Source organism: Hypomesus nipponensis, chromosome 4 (genome assembly GCF_054491055.1).
Source record: "Hypomesus nipponensis isolate SF chromosome 4, ASM5449105v1, whole genome shotgun sequence".
NCBI lineage: Eukaryota > Metazoa > Chordata > Actinopteri > Osmeriformes > Osmeridae > Hypomesus > Hypomesus nipponensis.
In genome coordinates this window covers 12,105,001-12,124,087 of record NC_140364.1, presented here as the reverse complement: position 1 = coordinate 12,124,087, position 19,087 = coordinate 12,105,001, and the positions used below count along the sequence as shown (strand labels likewise).

The 19,087-nt window shown below is 47.7% G+C and overlaps 3 protein-coding genes and 1 long non-coding RNA gene across 8 annotated transcripts in view; 2 read left to right on the top strand and 2 right to left on the bottom strand.

The window, feature by feature from the left end:
• The first annotated feature begins 1,764 nt into the window (after positions 1 to 1,764).
• On the top strand, positions 1,765 to 7,805 carry dclk3 (doublecortin-like kinase 3). The gene is made up of 7 exons (XM_084695383.1): positions 1,765 to 2,606; positions 3,486 to 3,691; positions 3,904 to 4,035; positions 4,117 to 5,355; positions 5,481 to 5,613; positions 5,711 to 5,878; positions 5,999 to 7,805. Exons 1-7 carry the CDS (start codon positions 2,543 to 2,545, stop codon positions 6,565 to 6,567), a joined length of 2,511 nt encoding a protein of 836 aa, XP_084551509.1. The 5' UTR covers positions 1,765 to 2,542; the 3' UTR covers positions 6,568 to 7,805.
• Positions 4,123 to 5,815, bottom strand: LOC146295637 (uncharacterized). The gene is made up of 4 exons (XR_014752918.1): positions 5,658 to 5,815; positions 5,406 to 5,580; positions 5,188 to 5,295; positions 4,123 to 4,285 (listed from the first exon to the last, which is right to left on the bottom strand). It is a non-coding gene; the product is annotated as an uncharacterized LOC146295637 (long non-coding RNA).
• Positions 7,806 to 8,029: 224 nt separating the features above from the next.
• zftraf1 (zinc finger TRAF-type and ring finger containing 1) lies at positions 8,030 to 15,556 on the top strand. Of its 3 annotated transcripts, none has more exons than XM_084696861.1 (7): positions 8,030 to 8,406; positions 8,836 to 9,173; positions 10,199 to 10,293; positions 10,825 to 10,968; positions 12,679 to 12,890; positions 13,268 to 13,446; positions 13,864 to 15,556. In XM_084696861.1, exons 2-7 carry the CDS (start codon positions 8,883 to 8,885, stop codon positions 14,074 to 14,076), a joined length of 1,134 nt encoding a protein of 377 aa, XP_084552987.1. In that variant the 5' UTR covers positions 8,030 to 8,406; positions 8,836 to 8,882; the 3' UTR covers positions 14,077 to 15,556. The 3 variants fall into 3 exon arrangements, with proteins under 3 accessions (XP_084552987.1, XP_084552986.1, XP_084552985.1); XM_084696859.1 differs by having other exon boundaries at positions 8,031 to 8,594; XM_084696860.1 differs by having other exon boundaries at positions 8,030 to 9,173.
• Positions 15,557 to 17,400: 1,844 nt separating this feature from the next.
• arpp21 (cAMP-regulated phosphoprotein, 21) overlaps positions 17,401 to 19,087 on the bottom strand; it is an 8,260-nt gene continuing 6,573 nt past the window's right edge. For 2 of the 3 annotated variants that reach the window (XM_084697159.1, XM_084697160.1), the window contains 5 exons: positions 18,942 to 19,013; positions 18,659 to 18,814; positions 18,366 to 18,465; positions 17,820 to 17,953; positions 17,401 to 17,685 (listed from right to left, as the gene is read on the bottom strand). In XM_084697159.1, the coding sequence (XP_084553285.1) occupies positions 17,506 to 17,685; positions 17,820 to 17,953; positions 18,366 to 18,465; positions 18,659 to 18,814; positions 18,942 to 19,013 (642 nt within the window). In that variant the 3' untranslated portion in view covers positions 17,401 to 17,505. The remainder of the gene's footprint in view (positions 17,686 to 17,819; positions 17,954 to 18,365; positions 18,466 to 18,658; positions 18,815 to 18,941; positions 19,014 to 19,087) is intronic. The other variant, XR_014753358.1, reaches the window with a different exon arrangement.

Sequence of the window (19,087 nt, the reverse complement as noted above, 5' to 3'; positions counted from 1 at the left end):
AACTTACCACACTAGTCCTTCACTTTCTATGTAAAAACAAACCCTCTCTCTCTCTCTCTGTGCTCTCAAAGGGCTTTTTTGGCATGAAAACAATTGTTCATATTTCCGAAGCAGCGGTAGAATTACAGAAATATTCATCAATATAAATCATTGCCTTAAATATACTCATATTTCATACACTCACATACAGAGAGTTACACATGGTTGTTAGACAATCTCTCTCTCTCTCTCTCTCTCTCTCTCTCTCTCTCTCTCTCTCTCTCTCTCTCTCTCTCTCTCTCTCTCTCTCTCTCTCTCTCTCTCTCTCTCTCTCTCTCTCTCTCTCTCTCTCTCTCTCTCTCTCTCTCTCTCTCTCTTGCGCGCGCGCACACACACACACACACACACTTGATTTAGAGCATACAATAACAAAAACATGACAAATTGTCATTGTCACTCTGTCCTAGGTTTTTTCTTTCCTGCAGAGTTATGGTTCAGATGGCTGACCTTACCTGTGGGCCTGCCTTCAGAACCAGTGTTTGGCCTAAACACACACCGCTATTTACCCTGACATGCCTGCATGTCTGCGAGGTTGAACTCAAGAAGAGTGGAATGTTATGAAAGCCTCACAGCTTGAGCAACAAACCTAAGAGTGAAGGCTATCAGAGTTGGGAGAAAGAAAAAAAGTGTCTAACTCATCTTTGGCTTTTTTTGGGGGGTTGTGTTTGAGAGACATCTGGACATTCTCCCATTAGGAACAACCCTGACCTTTGCTCTTGTAGTGCCCCCCCCCCCCATGTCCCCCTGCCCCCCCCGCCCCCCTGCCCCCCCCCCCCATGTCCCCCTCCCCCCCCCCCTGTCCCCCCCCCGTCCCCCCCCCGTCCCCCAGTTCCACACACACACACTCTCCCCATGTTTTTCTTTTTACACCAAATCGTCCTTTCATCTGTCCTCCCCGACCCTGACACCCCCTAACATTAACGCATGGCTGACTGTTGCAGTCAGTCACAAGATTTCAACATGATTTGAATTACAGATGAGACATTTGAGTTACCTAGGCAGCTGCTATTTGACCTCCATGCAAGTATCAGACATACACATACTCACAGATACTCTCTCTCTGTCTTTAAACAGCAGTAAGATTACAGGTACAGGTATGGCTCAAGATGGAAACATTTTAACTGAAAATTGAAATATATATTGTGACCTCAAATGAGGGAATGCTGGTAAAGATGGTAAGGCTAGCCTTTACTGTTTCTGCTATTCTAAAATGAATCTAGTGATTCATCTAGTGATGAATCTGCCTGTCTGGTTCTCCCACTCTTATGAAGAAGTTCACCAATAGATATAGTCAAATAGTTATTTTTTCCCACCTAAGATTACACTGGATTTGTCTGCCCCCTGGTGGTCATAAAGAGTGTCAGCAAACTCAAACTCATTAGGATGCAAACCAGGAACAACCAGTCGGGACCCTCGATTGCTTTCAATTGTTCCCTAGCCAAAGCCTCCTAAAATATCACACAACAGCACCAATCACCTCAAGAACATGGAGAAGAGAGTAGGGTTGATCAGTAGAAGAGACTTGGTGTCCTAAATTAAGCTCTCATGGCTAATATTTTTTCTCTGTTTGTGGTCGCCACGCACAAACACTGACACCTAGATGCACATACACACATGGATACACACACATCCTTTGTCAGGGGAACAGATCCAGGATGGGTATCCGGAATGAGACTTGTTGCCAGGGATCCAATGTTAGCAGTATCCATGGAAACAGACCCATGGGGTGAGCAGCACAAAGAAATGAGATGGACTCTGTGAATGGACCAGTGTCATGGTGCGTGGAGGGCCCAATGCGACACAGAACAAGAGGAAAGTAGGAAATGTTGAAAGAAAAAATCTCGTTCTATAACCTGATTTCCAACGATATCTCTTTAGGTTAGGCTTGACCTTTGTATGATCTGTTATCTTGGTTATCTTGTTATTTATTGGCCTTGAATGTCACAAAAAAATCACTTCATTGAGTTTGAAACGGTACTAATTTAATTCCACGTTCTTGACATTTGAAATTCAGTGTCATTGAAGCTGAGTGATGATAGAACATTAGAACTCCACTGCAGACTGACATTAATGGCTAGTGGTCACCTGCACGCACACTTGCGCCGAAGCTCCGGTAGCGCTTCACAAAATGTGCCAATGTGCTGACGGATTTCGACCCGTGTCTCATTCTACCAGTACCTAATGAGCCAACTGTTGAAACTACTGATATGGCTCAGGAGGAAGGGTTCTTACGCAACGATATATCCACGACACAGACAGCGGTTTCAGTTGTCCTACTTGGCCCTATAACTTTCACGACTTTGTTGCAGTTGCACTGCTCGACTCCTCCTATACGCGCACCCATAGCAACCCAATTGAAGCCAATCTCCCTGACTGGTCAGCACGGCGCCCGCATCCTGTAACAGTCAACCTCTTAAGTACCCGAATAATTGTGAGAGTGATGACAACAACTTTCACTGGAGTGGTCAAAGGAAAGCCTTCTGGTCAGGAGAACAGGTAGGCTATGATGCCCGCTGGGAGAGCGCGGTTCGGATGTGACGCTGCTGGGACGAGGTGGAGGACGGCAGGTAAGTTTATTTTTGAAGATGTTTATTCGAACAACCTTAGCCATGTCAGTTGTGTGTAGTGATATAAATACCACAGTATTGGTAGTTACTGCTCAAGCCCATCTTTCTTTATCATGTGAAAAGGTAACTTTCACGAATATTAAGAGTTTACAAATGGGTTACTTTTCTGTAGGTTGTTTTCAGTGCGTGAAAGACCGATTATCACGATGCTGCCCCTAATGCTCACTATGGCCAAACTATTTTTTTATTAGGCGTTTATGGGACATTAAGTTTTGTTTCTTTGAGAAGAAAAACGGCGGTATAGACTGGAGAAACCGTTTGAATTCCATTGCCCTTCCAGACCCCCTGGGGTGGGTGTCTTGTTAAAGAGGCAATGGTGGTCTGTACCCTATTGCTAAGAGTGTTTTGTGTTTATGCACCTGTCTGACACCTGTATCTCAGATGAGGTGGCATGTATGGAAGCTCAAAAGATACTTTGAGTGTGAAAGTGAAAAATTCTCGTCTTCAATGCAGTCTCTGACTCAAATGCTTCATTAAACATGCAGCTCCAGCAGAGCCTGAACCAGAATACCCTTTTGTTTTTGTTTTTGTGTGTGTGAGTGTGTGTGTGTGTGTGAGTGTGTGTGTGTAAACAAATCCGGCTGATCAGATTTGAGTCTTTTCTATCCCTTGGAGTGCAGGGGCCATTTGAGATTCCTCAAGCAGCCAGCTCTCCTGACTGAATTATTCACGCTTCCTTAGAACACACACACACACGCCATGAAACAGAGTTTCATGTTACGTAGGAGTCAATTGTGATCTAAGAAAATGCTGACCAACTGAACCTATGGCACTATGTTGTTGAATAGACATTGATTTGATTTCAACCTCTTTTTCCAGAACCCCCCGTTTCCGTGACCAAACGTATCGAGGCTGTCTCCCATCCTTGGCCCCCCCTGCCCCTCCCCAAACTCGCAGCAGCAGGATTAAGGACCCAGGGCGCCCCTCCCTTCCCTCTGTTCCACACGCGCCATGCAGAGCAAAGCGCTGAACGGCCACGTTTAATCACTGTGGTGCGACCTTGTGGTCAGAGTGTGCTCAGGAAGGTGCTTATCTCGTCCACTCATCCACACTGTTCCGATACAAGTACTCTACTCCACATCCTCAACATATAAGTGTGATCACAAACAAATATTAAATTTTTTGGGGGGGGGGGAATGTATTTCCGCACAGTCCTTATAGACCGGTGGCTGAATTCTGAACCAGTAGACGTTTATCACAATGATTGAATTTCAAATACCTCGTTATCTACTTTCAGGTAACAGTACTGCTCAATCGCAGGGGTGTGGTCTCTTATGAACAGCTCCTATTGGACCTTTCAGAGGCCTTGGGCTTTCCTCGCTGGCACAGAGCTAGAGTCACACGCCTTTACACCCCCCATGCGCGAGAGGTGAGGAGAACACACACACACACATGGTAAGATATGAGCGGGTAATCTCTGTCTCACTCTCCTCTCAACCTCTTGCCTCAGGTGAAGGGTGTGTGCGATTTCTTCCGTGGCGAGGTGGCGTTCCTGGCTTTTGGAAAGGCTCGTCCGGATCTGCGGAGCGTGGAGGAAGCTCTGGAAGAGCTATTTCCGGAGCATTCTCAATACCGCGGCGAGGCTCTCCGGGCCTGGGTGAAGAGGCTTGTCCCGAAGCCTGACAAAGACAAAGCGTCGAAGGCTGACAGTGGGTACAGCGAGGGCACGGACAGCTTTGACACCCACACACAACACAAGCGCCACACGCACCTCGATGCTGATGCTCACGTGAGGACACTTCGCAATAGACAGAGACTCACCCAGGAACCTCCGCTCACAGACAGCCACAGGCAGGCCAAACAGAATCCCGACACACAGAAGCATCCTCTTCACAACACCCGCTCTAACCAACACCCCATTCACCCCCCCAACCACCTGCAGAAAATCCGGGTTAGAGAGAGGGCCAGAGAGACACCCCTCTCTGTGATTGGTCCCTTCACCCAGGAGGAGGGGCTACGAGAGGAGACAGACATTTCCTTTCCTGCCCTCTGTGGGAATTGCAGAGGAGAAGGAGATGGAAATCAGGAGCAGACCAATCACAGAGCAAGGAGAATCTCACTGCCTCCCGTGAGCAGGAAGCAAAGAGGACACAGAGCAAAGGAACAGGAAGCAAGAACTGGCAACTGTTCTCACCCTCGACCAATCAATAAAGTTGCTGAGAAATCATTTGGCGTATTGGAACCCTTCTCCTCAGACACACCCCAGGGGGAGGGGTCCAAAGAGGAAGTTAATGAGCCAACTGTGACCTGTGCCCTTCCATCTGACGGAAGTGATGTGACCCTGGCTGACATTGAGCGTTGCTACGACATTGGACGGGTGGTCGGAGACGGGAACTTTGCCATTGTGCGCGAGTGCTATCGCCGTGACAACGGAGAAACCTTGGCGGTGAAGATAGTGGAACGGTCAAAGCTGATTGGACGGGAGCACATGATGCAGAATGAACTGAGCCTGCTGGGTAGCCTGTCCCACCCCCGTGTGGTACGACTGCTCACACACCACCACACACACACACACTCCTACCTGATTATGGAGCTGGTCCCGGGGGGTGATCTGTTCGATGCCATCGCAGAACGGGGGAAGTTTCCGGAAGGAGAGGCCAGAATGATGGTGTCTGACATGAGTGAGGCCCTGAGATACATACACAGCAAGAGAATTGTACACAGAGACCTCAAACCAGAAAACCTATTGGTGAGTTTTTGAACAAGTTAAAGTGTACAGTAATATACAGTCTTATTTACCATTTTGTAATGATCAACTTAATGGGCGAACTTGCCGTTTTTCTCTGGCCTCCCTCCATAACCTTCCTCCCTCAGGTGGAGGGTAAGGGTGGTGGAAGCCGTAGGCTAAAGTTGGCGGACTTTGGTCTGGCCATGGTTGTCACGGAACCCATCTTCACCGTTTGTGGAACACCCACTTATGTGGCACCAGAAATACTCTCTGAGACAGGTGATTACTCCCAACACTACTGTATAAGTGTTTTGAGACCTCACCATCACTATTCGGCAGTCAATCCATTTCACTCTTCCTTCTTCCCTCGCTCCAGGTTATGGCCTCACGGTGGATGTCTGGGCTCTGGGTGTAGTCTTTTACATCCTTCTCTGTGGGTTCCCTCCATTCCGGAGTCGCGACAGAGACCAGGAAAAACTGTTCCAGCTGATCAAACAGGGAGAGCTCCACTTCCTGTCTCCGTACTGGGACTCCATCTCAGAGGGTGTGACACCCCACAAACACACACACACACACTTCCTGTATTCATCGCTTTTGACATTAGTTGGAGGGTCAACATGTTGAAGTGATGTTTGTGTGTGTGTGTGTGTGTGTGTTTGTGTAGGTGCTCGAAGCTTGGTCCGAGCTCTGCTACAGGTGGATCCAGTAGAGAGACTAACGGCAGCTGAGATTCTGCAGCATCCTTGGGTCCTGTACACTGCCACAGCCATCGAGGAGGAGGATGCACTCCCAAACGCACCTCAGACCTCCACAGACCGACAGACACGGCTACAGACTCTGGCAGACCAGCCAAAACGAGCAGAGACCCGAAAAGGTCAACGTAGTCAGGAAGCGACGAGTACAGATCGATATCAACACCACCAACCTTCAACAGGAGCCTCGGTCAAGACAACCCCACCCGCGTCGGCATCGCCTCAGTCCAACTCCAACACAGACCTGCACAGCCCCCTCAACCCCAACCCCACGCAAAAAGAACCCAACACTGAAAACCACCCGCCCCTCACCAACAGTCCTCATGCAGAACCCTCTCCAAACTCTCACACACAGCCTCCAACCACTGAAGCAGCCACTCCCCCCGACAATCTTTCCAAACCCCAAGCCGCATCCAACCCCTGTCTCCCAGACAATACCAACCCAATACAGGCCAGCCCCCCAGCCACCCCACCCACATAACCCCGCCCAACTCCTCCATCAACCCCACATCAGACTAATTAAGTCAAGTTGGTTCTTGTTGTCTTAGCTGATGTCTCGCTGATGAACTTATCTTCTGTTTGACTAAAACTTTAAAACACATACTCATGTGATTCCATCATGTGGGAACAGTTACTAAGCACATATTTTACCTCAAAAGTATCTCAATTGAAGGTTTGTTATCGGTCGGTGTGTCTGTGTTATTGTAAAATGGTCTTTTATATATTCTTTACTACTTGTTAGTACACTGTGTACTACTGTGACCTTGGATATTTTCGTATACAGTAAGTGTTCAGTAGTTAGTATGTCAGTAGGGAATCACATATATTTATTAGGAATAAATAGTTGTTATGCTTTACATCTTTCCTGAGTGTGTATATTATGCACATGATCCACTGTTGTCCTTTGTGGGTCCAACCACAATAACTAATGTCTTACCTGCTGTTTTACCGTTATGTCATTGTAACAAAACACGTGGTAGTATTGGAGGACGTTCTAAGAAGGAGTTTCAGGGGGTTTTCAGTGGAACAAGACGGTCTGCATGTATAGTATGTGAGTACCGTCTGTTGTGAAACTCGAGGAGGTCCTGGTCTCAGGCCATTCCACGCGCACCAAATAAGGAACATCTTTTTGGCCAATAGGAGACACTTGGGCCCTGTGCCTCCTGGTCACAGACAGCTGACACTAGGACATGCTGGTCCTTTACACACACACACACACACAGCTCCCAACAGTGGACTGAGTAGCCATAACCCAGAGGATTATGGGAAAAATGCCATGTGACCCAGTGGTCAAGGTGAACTTCTACATTGTCACACCCACCCGAAACTTCAAACCCCCACCAGTACCACCTGAGTTCTCCAGAATGTTTTGTTCCCTCACTGAGCTGGATATGCCTGTTTGACTTGTACTGGTCACCTATCGCATACTTGCCACACAGAACCTGTATCGATTGGAACTTGCAGTTATGGGAGGAACATAGTGTATGTGGCTTCTGTGGTTTCATGTACACTATTCACTTCAGTCCATTAAAGCTGGCCCAAAACAGATTCATGATTAAAAACAAAACTACTTTCACTTCAATTATAATGCTGTCATAACTAGATTACAAAACCATGATTTGCAGTTGACTAATATCCATAAGAATGACAACTATCTTCATCTGTCTACGTTTTGAATATAAAATCTAGGGAATAAACGGAGGGAATAATAATAAAAAAAAGACCTAAGCAGGAACAATAAACATAATTGAACGGGGTGTTAATACATTTGCCGAGGATATGTCCTGTCATGTTGGACAATATTGCTTGGCAGGTGACGCCCCTATAGGTGACGTGTAACATTTTGTCGCATATTGGGTTTTGGTCACCTTTCAAGTCCTGCCACGCTGACCCGCAGAAAACCACTACGCATGCGCTCTGCATAACTCTTTAAATACCCCAAGAGTCATCTGATACAACAAAACATTCTACTGATAGCCAATCCTGGCAGCAGAGAGAGCCTGGCAAAGAAGCCATCACAATTGCGGGCAGAATATTGACAGTTTATCAAGTAACAGAGTTTCGGATTTGCCGTGTCCATGACCCTGGCTAAGTAATACTGAAATTGATTGGAAGTCGCAGGACTGTACAAAAGTGAAGTCGGGGAGAGGAGGCGACGAACAGGAACAAAAAAATAACAAAGATGGCTGTGTAGTCACAGAGACTGCTCCTAAGCGAAATATATACATTTCTGCTGCTTCAAATCACTGACACTTTCCGGTGGTCCCGTGGACAGTCAGCTGGTACCAGGAAAAAAACGATAGCAGAGCTGCCGAACCGGGTCAGTGGTAAACGGCAGCATATGCGCTGTCACTGCAAATAACGGCTTCGACAGTACAACAACAGCTGAGTGACGCGCCTCGGTTGTTTTGTTCTGGGCAGGACTGTAAAGTGTTTTTGCGAGATAGCTACGGCTAGTAAGCTTGCTTAACTGTTCGGTAAAGGTGGTAGAATCAACTGCATTTAGAGGTAAATGTATATGTTTTTGGACACGCCAACATCAGTTTTATGTTTATTGAATTCGTCATGTTCATTATTGCTAAAGAATAATTGCAAGTTTGACCTAGCGTGCTAGCCTTTGGCCCCACTTCCTAACTGCTTGTTATTAGCTAGGCTAGTTAGCTTGCTAGGTAGCTGACCGTTGGATTAGCTACCTAGCTTAAACTGGTTGAAAGCTAACATTAACTGTCAGCTATCATTTCGGCCTCAGTCTGGTCGCGACAGGTACATTTCGGCTTACGCCAGACAATCATCACTATGTCTTCACTGGAAGAGCGTGGAGAGGTAGGCGTTGCGGCCGCTCCTGGCTCCTCCTCGGCCGGACTGGGGGTTGGGGCCGTGGGGGCAGCGCTGGAAGCAGTCGCTGGGGGTATGGCGATGCAAGAGGAGGTCGCCATCCGGAGAGAGGGGACAGAGTCTGATCAGGATGAACCACCCAAGAAGCGAATGAGACTGCCCGAGGGAGAGTCTGGAAAGCTAGAGGAAAGACTTTACTCCGTACTGTGTTGCACCGTGTGCCTTGATCTCCCCAAGGCATCTGTATATCAGGTAAACATGGTCACACAATCACGCCATCTGTTTCACCACCATATTCAAACAAGCATTACAACTCGGCAAAACAGTATAGCTAGCTGATCAATAGGTGTTCAGATTCGCCCCAGTTAGTTACCCTCTCTTGGTTAGCAATACACTAGTTATAGCAGTGGCTATAGCAGGAGGCTAGCTATTCAACATGGGCTCAATATCAAAGCCAAGGTCTACATTTTGTTTTCCCCAAAAGTGTTAATGTTTCCAAGACGCAGGTCACTAAGGCTGTGGCTCCCCTGCCTTAGGCAAGCCCAGACAGGACACCTAATCTGTGCTGAATGGAATCTCGAACATGCCTCACACCTATGTGTGTGTGTGTGTGTGAGAGAGAGAGACCTAGATGTGTGTGCCATTATGATGTTGAAAGAAAGATGACCTCAAATAGCCCTCAGTCAGCACAGAAGTCCCAAGTCCCAACCAGAGTGCAAGGTGAAACAAACCAATCCAAACCATAATGCAATACCCATTTCCCTGCTGCCCCAAAACACAAGAGTCAGATGACCTTTACCCTGGTGCCCTCCCCACCCCCCTCCCCAGTGACCCAAAAGCTTAGACAATCCAGCCCTGTGAACGGCAGTTACCCAAACTATATACATAACATCTATTATTAACATACATAAAACATATTTGATTCATTTTAGAAAGCACTGTTATCCAAAGCTATCTACAAATGGTGCTTAAATAAAGTACAGCAGTAGGTCACAGACCACACGTGCTCAGTCTTCGACAGTATTTCGGTGGTCAGTCAAAGAACGGTACATCATTCCTGACCACATCACTAAGTAACTACATCTCAGCTACCAGGCACAGCAAGAAAAAAAAATACAATACAATGAAACAATCAACATCTCAATGACTGAATACAGTGCAACAACAACAACAACATCTCAATGACTGAAAAGTGGAACGATAACATCTCAATTTAAAGTAGCTAGCTGGTTCCTAACCTCTGACTAGTTGTAACGATCGCCTGTCTCCCACTTCAGTGCACCAACGGACACCTGATGTGTGCTGGATGCTTCATCCACCTCCTGGCTGACTCCCGTCTGAAGGAGGAGCAGGCCACGTGTCCAAACTGCAGGTACTTTCAGGACTGAAGAGTGCTTACTAATGTGACTTTACAGGGTGAATCTAGGTTATATTCTCTTTCTGGGTCATGACAGCATGGAAATTGAAGCATGGTAGTGATATGAAACACTAGGCTATTCTTTTGTACCGAATTGTTGGTCAAATCTAGAAAGTTTCCGAGTTGTGATCTGACCTCACAAACTACAGGAAGACCATTTAACATATTGTGTTTCATTCTAAGAAAAATAATTTTCTGTGCTACATGTGAGATTAAATACATATTGACTATGTAAAGGTGAGTCTTAAGCTAAATATTGTTATGGAAAAGTAGGGGCATGGAAATGGATTTTAGTCAGTCTAGTCCAGGGGTGTCAAACCCTGGTCCTTGAGGGCCGCTGTCCTGCATGTTTTAGATGTTTCCCTGATCCAGCTCACCTGATTCAATTAAATGGGTTGTTATAACAACCATTAATTGAATCAGGTGAGCTGGGTTGTTATGACATGGCTGGTGTTTCCCTGAGCTCTCTGATTGGTCTCTCTCCAGGTGTGAGATCAGTAAGAGCCTGTGCTGTAGGAACCTGGCTGTGGAGAAGGCAGTGAGTGAACTTCCTACAGACTGCACCTTCTGTCTGAAACAGTTCCCCCGCTCCAGCCTGGAGAGGCACCAGAAGGAGGAGTGCCAAGACAGGTACACATACTCGCTCATGCGCACGTACGTACGCTCACAGGCACGCTCACGTTCACACAGGCGTGCGTCCAGCCGCACACACACACACACACACACACATACACAGTCTGACCTGTAGCATCGTCGAATGCAGTGGTTCCCAACCCTGGTCCTCAGGGCACCCAGTCCTGTATGTTTTAGATGTTTCCCTGCTCCAACACACCTGATTCAAATGAATGGTCGTTAGCAGACTTCTGCAGGGCTGGATGACGACCCATTCATTTGAATCAGGTGTGTTTGAGCAGGGAAACATCTAAAATATACAGGACTGGGTGCCCTGAGGACCAGGGTTGGGAAACTCTGGTCTAATGCAGTGGTTCTAAACCCTGGTCCTCAAGTACCCCTGTCCTGCATGTTTGAGATGTTTCCCTGCTCCAACACACCTGATTCAAATGAATGGGTTGTTATCTAGTTATGCAGAAGCCTGCTAACGACCATTCATTTGAATCAGCTGTGTTGGAACAGGGAAATATCTAAAACATGCAGGACAGGGGGTACTTGAGGACCAGGGTTGAGAACCACTGGTCTAATGGACACTTGCAAGCTGGGTTGCTGTAGTTTAAAGCAGTGGTCTTCAACCCTGGTCCTCAGGGCCTACTGTCCTGTATGTTTTATATGTTTCCCTGCTCCAATATACATAATTCAGAGCTTGATAACAACCATTCATTTGAATCAGGTGTGTAAACTGTTGCCTGAAACCTCTAGTCAAGGAAAGTTACTGTATTTTCCTATTCTAATTATAAACATGAAAGGGGATTTTTAAAATATTATTTCCGACCACACATTAGAACTACAAAATGACAAAACATTTCAGTGATCTTTTCAATGTGCACATACACACCTAGTCTAGCCCCATTGTGCATGTATAATTACAGTAAAGTCATAGTCAGTTGCCTGTGAAGTAGACTGCGAAAGATGTTCCTGTGTGTCGTCGCTAAAATGTCACACGGTGATGTTTTTGAGGCAGTGTGTGGTGTGAACATGTGACATCCTGTTGCCAGGGGAAACAAACAGCTGATCTAATTACCAACCAAACTGAATCCACACAGCGGTGTGTGCGTGCACATGTGCATGCGTGTGGAACAAGCAGGAAGGACAAACACCCTTTGTAATTTGCCTAAACCAGAGGTCTTTAACCCCTGGTCCTCAGGGCACCCTGTCCTGCATGTTTGAGATGTTTCCCTGCTCCAACACACTTGATTCAAATGAATGGGTCGTTATCTAGTTATGCAGAAGCCTGTTAACGACCATTCATTTGAATCAGGTGTGTTGGAGCAGAAAAATATCTAAAACGTGCAGGACAGGGGGTACTTGAGGACCAGGGTTGAAGACCTCTGGCCTAAACAGTACGACAGTGTCATTGAAAATGCTAGCGATTCAGGCTCGTAACCACATGTAGCCATGCAACTGTTGCCATGACAATCCCTTGTTTATTACTGGTCCTAGGTTTTCACTTATTGAGCTTTTGAGAATAAGTAGAAAGGTTCCATTCAACAAGATTCTTGTGGTCAATAATCATAAATGTTTATTGCTACTCATCACTTCCCACTCTCAGATTAGAGTTAACCTGAAGACGACAAACCCGATATGGCAGATTCAGGACATAGATGCAGATGAATTCGCGAAAATCAGTTCAAATGCCTAATCCCACACTGCCGGTGTCGTTGCCAGGGTGACGCAGTGCAAGTACAAGCGGATTGGCTGCCCGTGGCAGGGGCCGTTCCACGAGCTGCCGGCCCACGAGGGCGAGTGCTGCCACCCCACCAAGACAGGCAGCGAGCTGATGGGCATCCTGGGAGAGATGGACCAGAGTCACCGCAGGGAGCTCCAGCTCTACAACAGCATCTTCAGCCTGCTCTGCTACGAGAAGATCGGCTTCACAGGTAGACACCAACACACACACTGCAAAACACACCAACACACACACTGCAAAACACACCAACACACACACTGCAAAACACACCAACACACACACTGCAAAACACACCAACACACACACTGCAAAACACACACACTGCGAAACACATCAACACACACACTGCAAAACACACCAACACACACACTGCAAAACACACACACTGCAAAACACATCAACACACACACTGCAAAACACACCAACACACGCACTGCAAAACGGACACAACACAATGAACTTTGGAAGCCTTTTCAATAGGTGACGGTGATTTCTAAAACACACGCGCACGTCTATTTCACGTCTATAACCCCCTCCCCCCCTCTGCCTCCCCATGTCTCCATGTAGAGGTCCAGTTCAGGCCATATCGTACAGATGACTTCATCACCCGCCTGTACTACGAGACGCCTCGCTTCACGGTCCTCAACCAGACCTGGGTGCTGAAGGCCCGCGTCAACGACTCTGAACGCAACCCCAACCTGTCCTGCAAGCGCACCCTCTCCTTCCAGCTCATCCTCAAGAGCAAGGTGACGCACGCGCTCAGACGCTCTAGTCACAGGTTACAGGTTGGAAGACTGTGATAGAAACAGGACCTGACGATAGACGTGCTTTGAATGAGAAATCATTCAAAGCACGCTACACCTCTATGGGAGATGTGTTCAGCGTCTCACCATGCAAAGGAAAAAAGGGGTCAGATGGCTGAGCGGTTAGGGAATCGGGCTATTAATCAGAAGGTTGCCGGTTTGATTCCCAGCCGTGACAAATTAAGTTGTGTCCTTGGGCAAGGCACTTTACCCTACTTGCTTCGGGGGCAGGGGGGGGGTAATGTCCCTGTACTTATTGTAAGTCTCTCTGGATAAGAGCGTCTGCTAAATGAGTAAATGCAAATTCCTGGTTTATTTATTTTGACGTCTACTTCTCTGTGTTGTGTCCGTGCGGCTCAGGTGAACTCTGCTCTGGAGTGTTCCTTCCTGCTGTTGAAGGGGCCGTACGACGACGTCCGGATCAAGCCCGTCATCCACCATCACGCCTTCAGCAACGACACCAACGAGACGGAGTACGTCCCCCTGCCCATCTCCGACTCGGTGGAATGCAACAAACTGCTGGCTGCCAAAAACATCAATCTGCGCCTCTTCATCTTCCAGATCCAGAAATAGGATGGAGGGGAGGATAGGAGGTGGGAGGAGGAAGAGGTGGAGGAGGGGGGAGACGGGAGAGATTGAGTATTGGGTGGAGGTGGAGTGGAGGGGTGCATCGTTTGAGATATAAGCAGTTATGATCTTGCAGTTCGGGGTCCTGTGCTGTTTACTGCAGGCTGCAGCATCTGACAGACCAAGCAGGAGTGGTGATAAAAGAAGAGATGACGAGGAGAAAAGAGGGAGAGAATGCAGAAGGAGATTAGAAAGACACCACTGAACCACTGATACCTCTTTCCACTTACACACTTTCTTTCACACACATTACCAGACATTGTACACACACACACACACACACACCATTGAATGATATTTACCTCCCTTGCTGAAGCATCCTGTAAGTCTGTCAAGTGTTGGCACGACAGAGATGGAGGTGGGGGGGAAGGGTGGGGGGTGAATGAGGGGTGGTTGCTAGTCGCTGGGTGGTGTGTACCTGTGGAGATTTTCAGAGCTCAGTCTATCTGACATGTCACCCCTGATTCCCACAGCCAATGGTAGCACAGACCAACCAAAGCTGTGTGTGTGTGTGTGTGTCGAAAGATGGTGTCAATTCCGAGAGTTTTGAGGATGACTATTGAAGTGAATGGTCTGGATCCCTCAAACTGTGTGCATAAGAGAAAGTGTGTGTGTGTGTGTATGTTTATGTGGGCATGCGTGTGTGTGTTCCAAAGATCAGAATGTGAAAGCTTTGTGGTCCATTATTCCTGAACTCTGTTGATCACTCAGTGAACAGTTTTATAGAGTAGTGGAGAAGTGTTGGGTGCGTTTTGTGTTTCTGACCCTGATGAACGCTGGTCCCAGACTCCCAGACAAGCTAGGTTAACTGCTTCCACTCTGTGTTGGCAAAGGCATCCATTTTGTTTCCCGGAGTAGGCTAGAGCAGAACTAAGATGGCGGCATTTCCTCCATTGACCCCTCACCTGACGGCCACAGGACCTCTGGCCTGCATGCATGTTATAGGAATTACTTTATTCTATTTTAGTTGTGGTTATATTTAACCTTTTAAGCTAACTTATACCATTTGTTTTATTTTTAACCCCAAATATTTAAGTACCTGTGAACCTTTTTCAGTTCTTAGTGCGTGACGGGTTTGAGTGTGAGTGTGTTGTTGTTGACGTCCGTGTGTGTGTGCGTGCATGCACGCATGTCAAGGGCCCTCCAGTGAACACATCCCTATATCAACATATAAACAGTATATCTCATTGGTCCTGGGCCAGGTTGCACCTAGAATCATCCAGAACCATAGAACCTGGACCCATGGGGAGGAGGAGGAGGAGGGGGGGGTGGGCGAGGGGCGGGGCGGATAACGACCGTCGAAGTCGCTCAGTCCTGTTCGGAGCAGAAGAACACCCTACGAGGGAGCGCTGCGTTTAGAGCAGTACAGGAACAGGATGATGCACCTCACCAAATGAGGCTCTGACCACGGAGCTGTCGGGCATGGGGGGGGGGGGGGTATCGTGTGCGGTGGAAGTGAGGCGGGCGGGCGGGGCGGGGCGGGGCGGGGGGTGTTGCGTTACCATGGTGACGTTTTGTAGAGTGTTAGACTTACTTGAACGAAGTGGAGACAATGTTAACTAAACTAGATTCTACTGTAAAGACAACATAGCGCTCTCTCCTCCTGGCCTCTCTAGTTCTTGTATTTCTGTGTTTTAACGCTTCGTCTCTATGCCAACGGACTCACTCATCTCACTATGGCTGTACATGTGCCTTTTATTAAAGATCATGAAAACTGCTCCTCTACCTGTCAGTGTGACTGATTAACTGCATGGCACAGATCACAGCTCTGAGTCTGGGAGAATGAGCCAAAGACATTGCTTGATCTTTCCAGCTGTTCAATAGGCCTAGATAGATCGATGCGCAGTCTGCAGAAACTAAGTGATGAGATTGCATCCGGCCAAGTCACGGGAGTACAGTAACGTGAGGATAAAGGCGTGAGTTTGACTTCTGAAGAGGCTGTGGTTTTCGGTTGATGTGGGGCACGTGTGTGGTAATTGTGGGTCCCCATAAAACCTCACATTCATATTGTCTCAACCACAGGTCACAAATGGCCCTGTGTTGTCACTTCACAGCCCTCCAATCACAGCCCTCCAATCACAGCCCTACAATCACAGCCCTACAATCACAGCCCTACAATCACAGCCCTACAATTCCAATCACTGTCGTCACACTCCTGTATCTCATCAGTGGTGTACTTCTCTACTTTAGTCAACAGGGGATGCCAGAGTACTGCAGTAAGTTGGCATCGATCTTAAAGATGCTGTAAAGTGGAATTGAAAATTAGTTTTAAGTTCATCACACCACAGAAGAATGTGTTGTTAACTATCCATCCAAATTCAAATAAAGAAACCATCAGCAAGTATGTTAAATTAGGTTTTGGAATGGTCTCTGCTTGAGACTGGGGGGGGGGGCGTGTCGCCTGAAGAAGCTGAAGCTCCGCCCCCTCTAGTTTAATGAATTTAAGAACTTTATTGAACAGCAACACTAGCTAAATCAATTGCATATATCAGAACAGACCTACCTGCTGTCTCTGAGAGTTTTATGTATTAATTACTTTGTCTTTGCATCGTACCAGCTGAGTAACAGAATGCAACCGTCTGTGACATAGATAGGTCACTGTGACCTAGATAGGTGGCTGTGACGTAGATCGGTCGGGTTTTTGCCTGTACAAAACCTAAGCTGAAAATTGGAGAGAAACTGTTCAACGGTTAACTCCACATTTCAGTGCAACAAAGTTTTTGCGCTTTGCACATGCTTTCAGCAACTAATTTCACACGTTGACGCGTATATAATGTACTGAGAAGCAAATCATGGAATTTGCTTTACAGCATCTGTAAGTGAACTTTGGCTTTTTTCTGTTCTAATATTGTATGCTTGGGTGTGGTCAACAATTTGTTTAAATAGAAATAGAGATAACATCAGTTCAAAAAGTGACCTGACAATCCAGTCACAATACTTTATTAATTTGTTTTCTCACACGTTTCATTTCAATACAGAATATTTTCTTTGGAATCCATACAAAACTCAAAAAGTGTATATAAATTATGCTTTCAATACAGGAGCTCTCAAATATAGCTTTGGTACAGTAACAAGGTGTGTGCTATCCTCTGTGTGGGGATTACAGGCAACATACAATACAATGTGCTGGGTGGTGGTGGTGGTGGTGGTGGTGGTGGTGGTGGTGGTGGGGGTGGTGGTGGTGGTGGTGGTGGGGGTGGGGGTGAGTGGTGGTGGTGGTGGTGGTGGTGGTGGGGGTGAGTGGTGGTGGGGGTGGTGGGGGTGGTGGGGGTGGGAGGGGGGGGGGGTGAGTGGGGACAAGGTGCAATGACGAAGGTCGTTGATGAACTGTCGTTGAGGGAGTATAAAATGAGGTCATTCACACTGATCACTGCGTCAGTATTTTCCCGCCCAGCCCTGGGAGCTGAGGTTGGCACAGCTGACAGGATGGCAGCTCATAGAGGGGGGCATGGCCTGCGGGACACAGGGTGTGGACACCAGGCAGCAGAAACCTCCGTCCCCCCCCGCAACCCCAGACACGACGCCACCCTGGGGGTACGACACTGCCACACCTCCCTGGAGGAAAGGAAGACAGGGGGCCAGGACACATGAACCACTGGAAAAATTCACATTCGTGAATCCAATCTAGCTCATGTCCTCACCTCAGCTACAGCAGTGTGTGTCTGGATGTTTGTGCGTGTGATATTCACCTGTACGACACCGTACGGGTGGGAGGGAGTTGGCGGGTAGGTACCCAGCATGCTTTGTGATTGGCTCTGGGATGGCTGCACCCCCATCATGCCCTGGTATCCCTGCTGCTGATTGGACAGGACAGGAGTGTAACCTGTCACACATACACACAGATGGACAGAATGAGGATGCAGGAAGCATCTGTTTCCTCTGTAAAACACAGCAGCAGTTGTTAGTGTTTCCTGTCTTCTCTTCTTCTCTTTCTTTCTCTCTGATGAGTAGAAGCAGCAGGAAAAGAGACCGGTTCACTGTGAGACCTGAGACTACATCTCTGACAGTGTAACGGCCCCCTTCCCCACAGCCATGGACACACACACTCTCTCTCTGTCTCTCTCTCACTCTCTCTCTGTCTCTCACTCTCTCTCTCTGTCTCTCTCTCTGTCTCTCTCTCACTCTCTCTCTGTCTCTCTCTGTCTCTCTCTGTCTCTCTCTCACTCTCTCTCTGTCTCTCTCTCGCTCTCTCTCTGTCTCTCTCTCGCTCTGTCCCTGCTGAGGGGTGGACCTACCTGTCTGCTGTGTGGTTTGACTGTGTTGGGTGGGTGAGACAGGTCTGCATGGCTGTGGGCCCGAGGCAGGGTACTGTCCAGAGTAGTAATACACAGGCAACTAGAGAAGTGAAGCACAATGACATCACGATGACTCAGTGAGCCCCTTATCCATCTGGATATGAAGGGACAACGGTCATCATCTCTATTGTGCAATTCAGATTTTCCCTTTTGAGCAGCTTTGGGATGTATTTGGACCGTGGCTCTGTTGCCGTGGCTCTGTTGCCGTGGCTCTGTTTCCATGGCGTTCTCACCGGCGGTTGGGGCTGGCAGTAGCTGGGGGGGTTGGCCGGGACAGAAGGAGGGGCAGCATAGACGTAGCTCTGTGGAGGAGGGTAGAGAGGCAGGGCATCCCCGGATGATTGACAGCTCAGTGTCAAGTGTCCGAACTGGGGAGTCAGTTCTTCAGCCTGATAGTGTCAAGAAAGGGTCAAAGACCATGAGCACATGTACACAAACACAGTCCTATTTACTACTGCAATAACATAATTATAGCTTGTTCAATCGTGTAGCCAAACAGACACACAGACGTTGTACCCCAGAGTAGTGTTGAAGAGGAGAGACAGGCAACATCTGCTGGGGAGAGGGATAAGATGAATACTGAACCACCTGACGGAGAGAGAGAGAGAGAGAGAGAGAGAGAGGGGGATGCATACGGATGGTGTTAAAATAACACCAGTAGA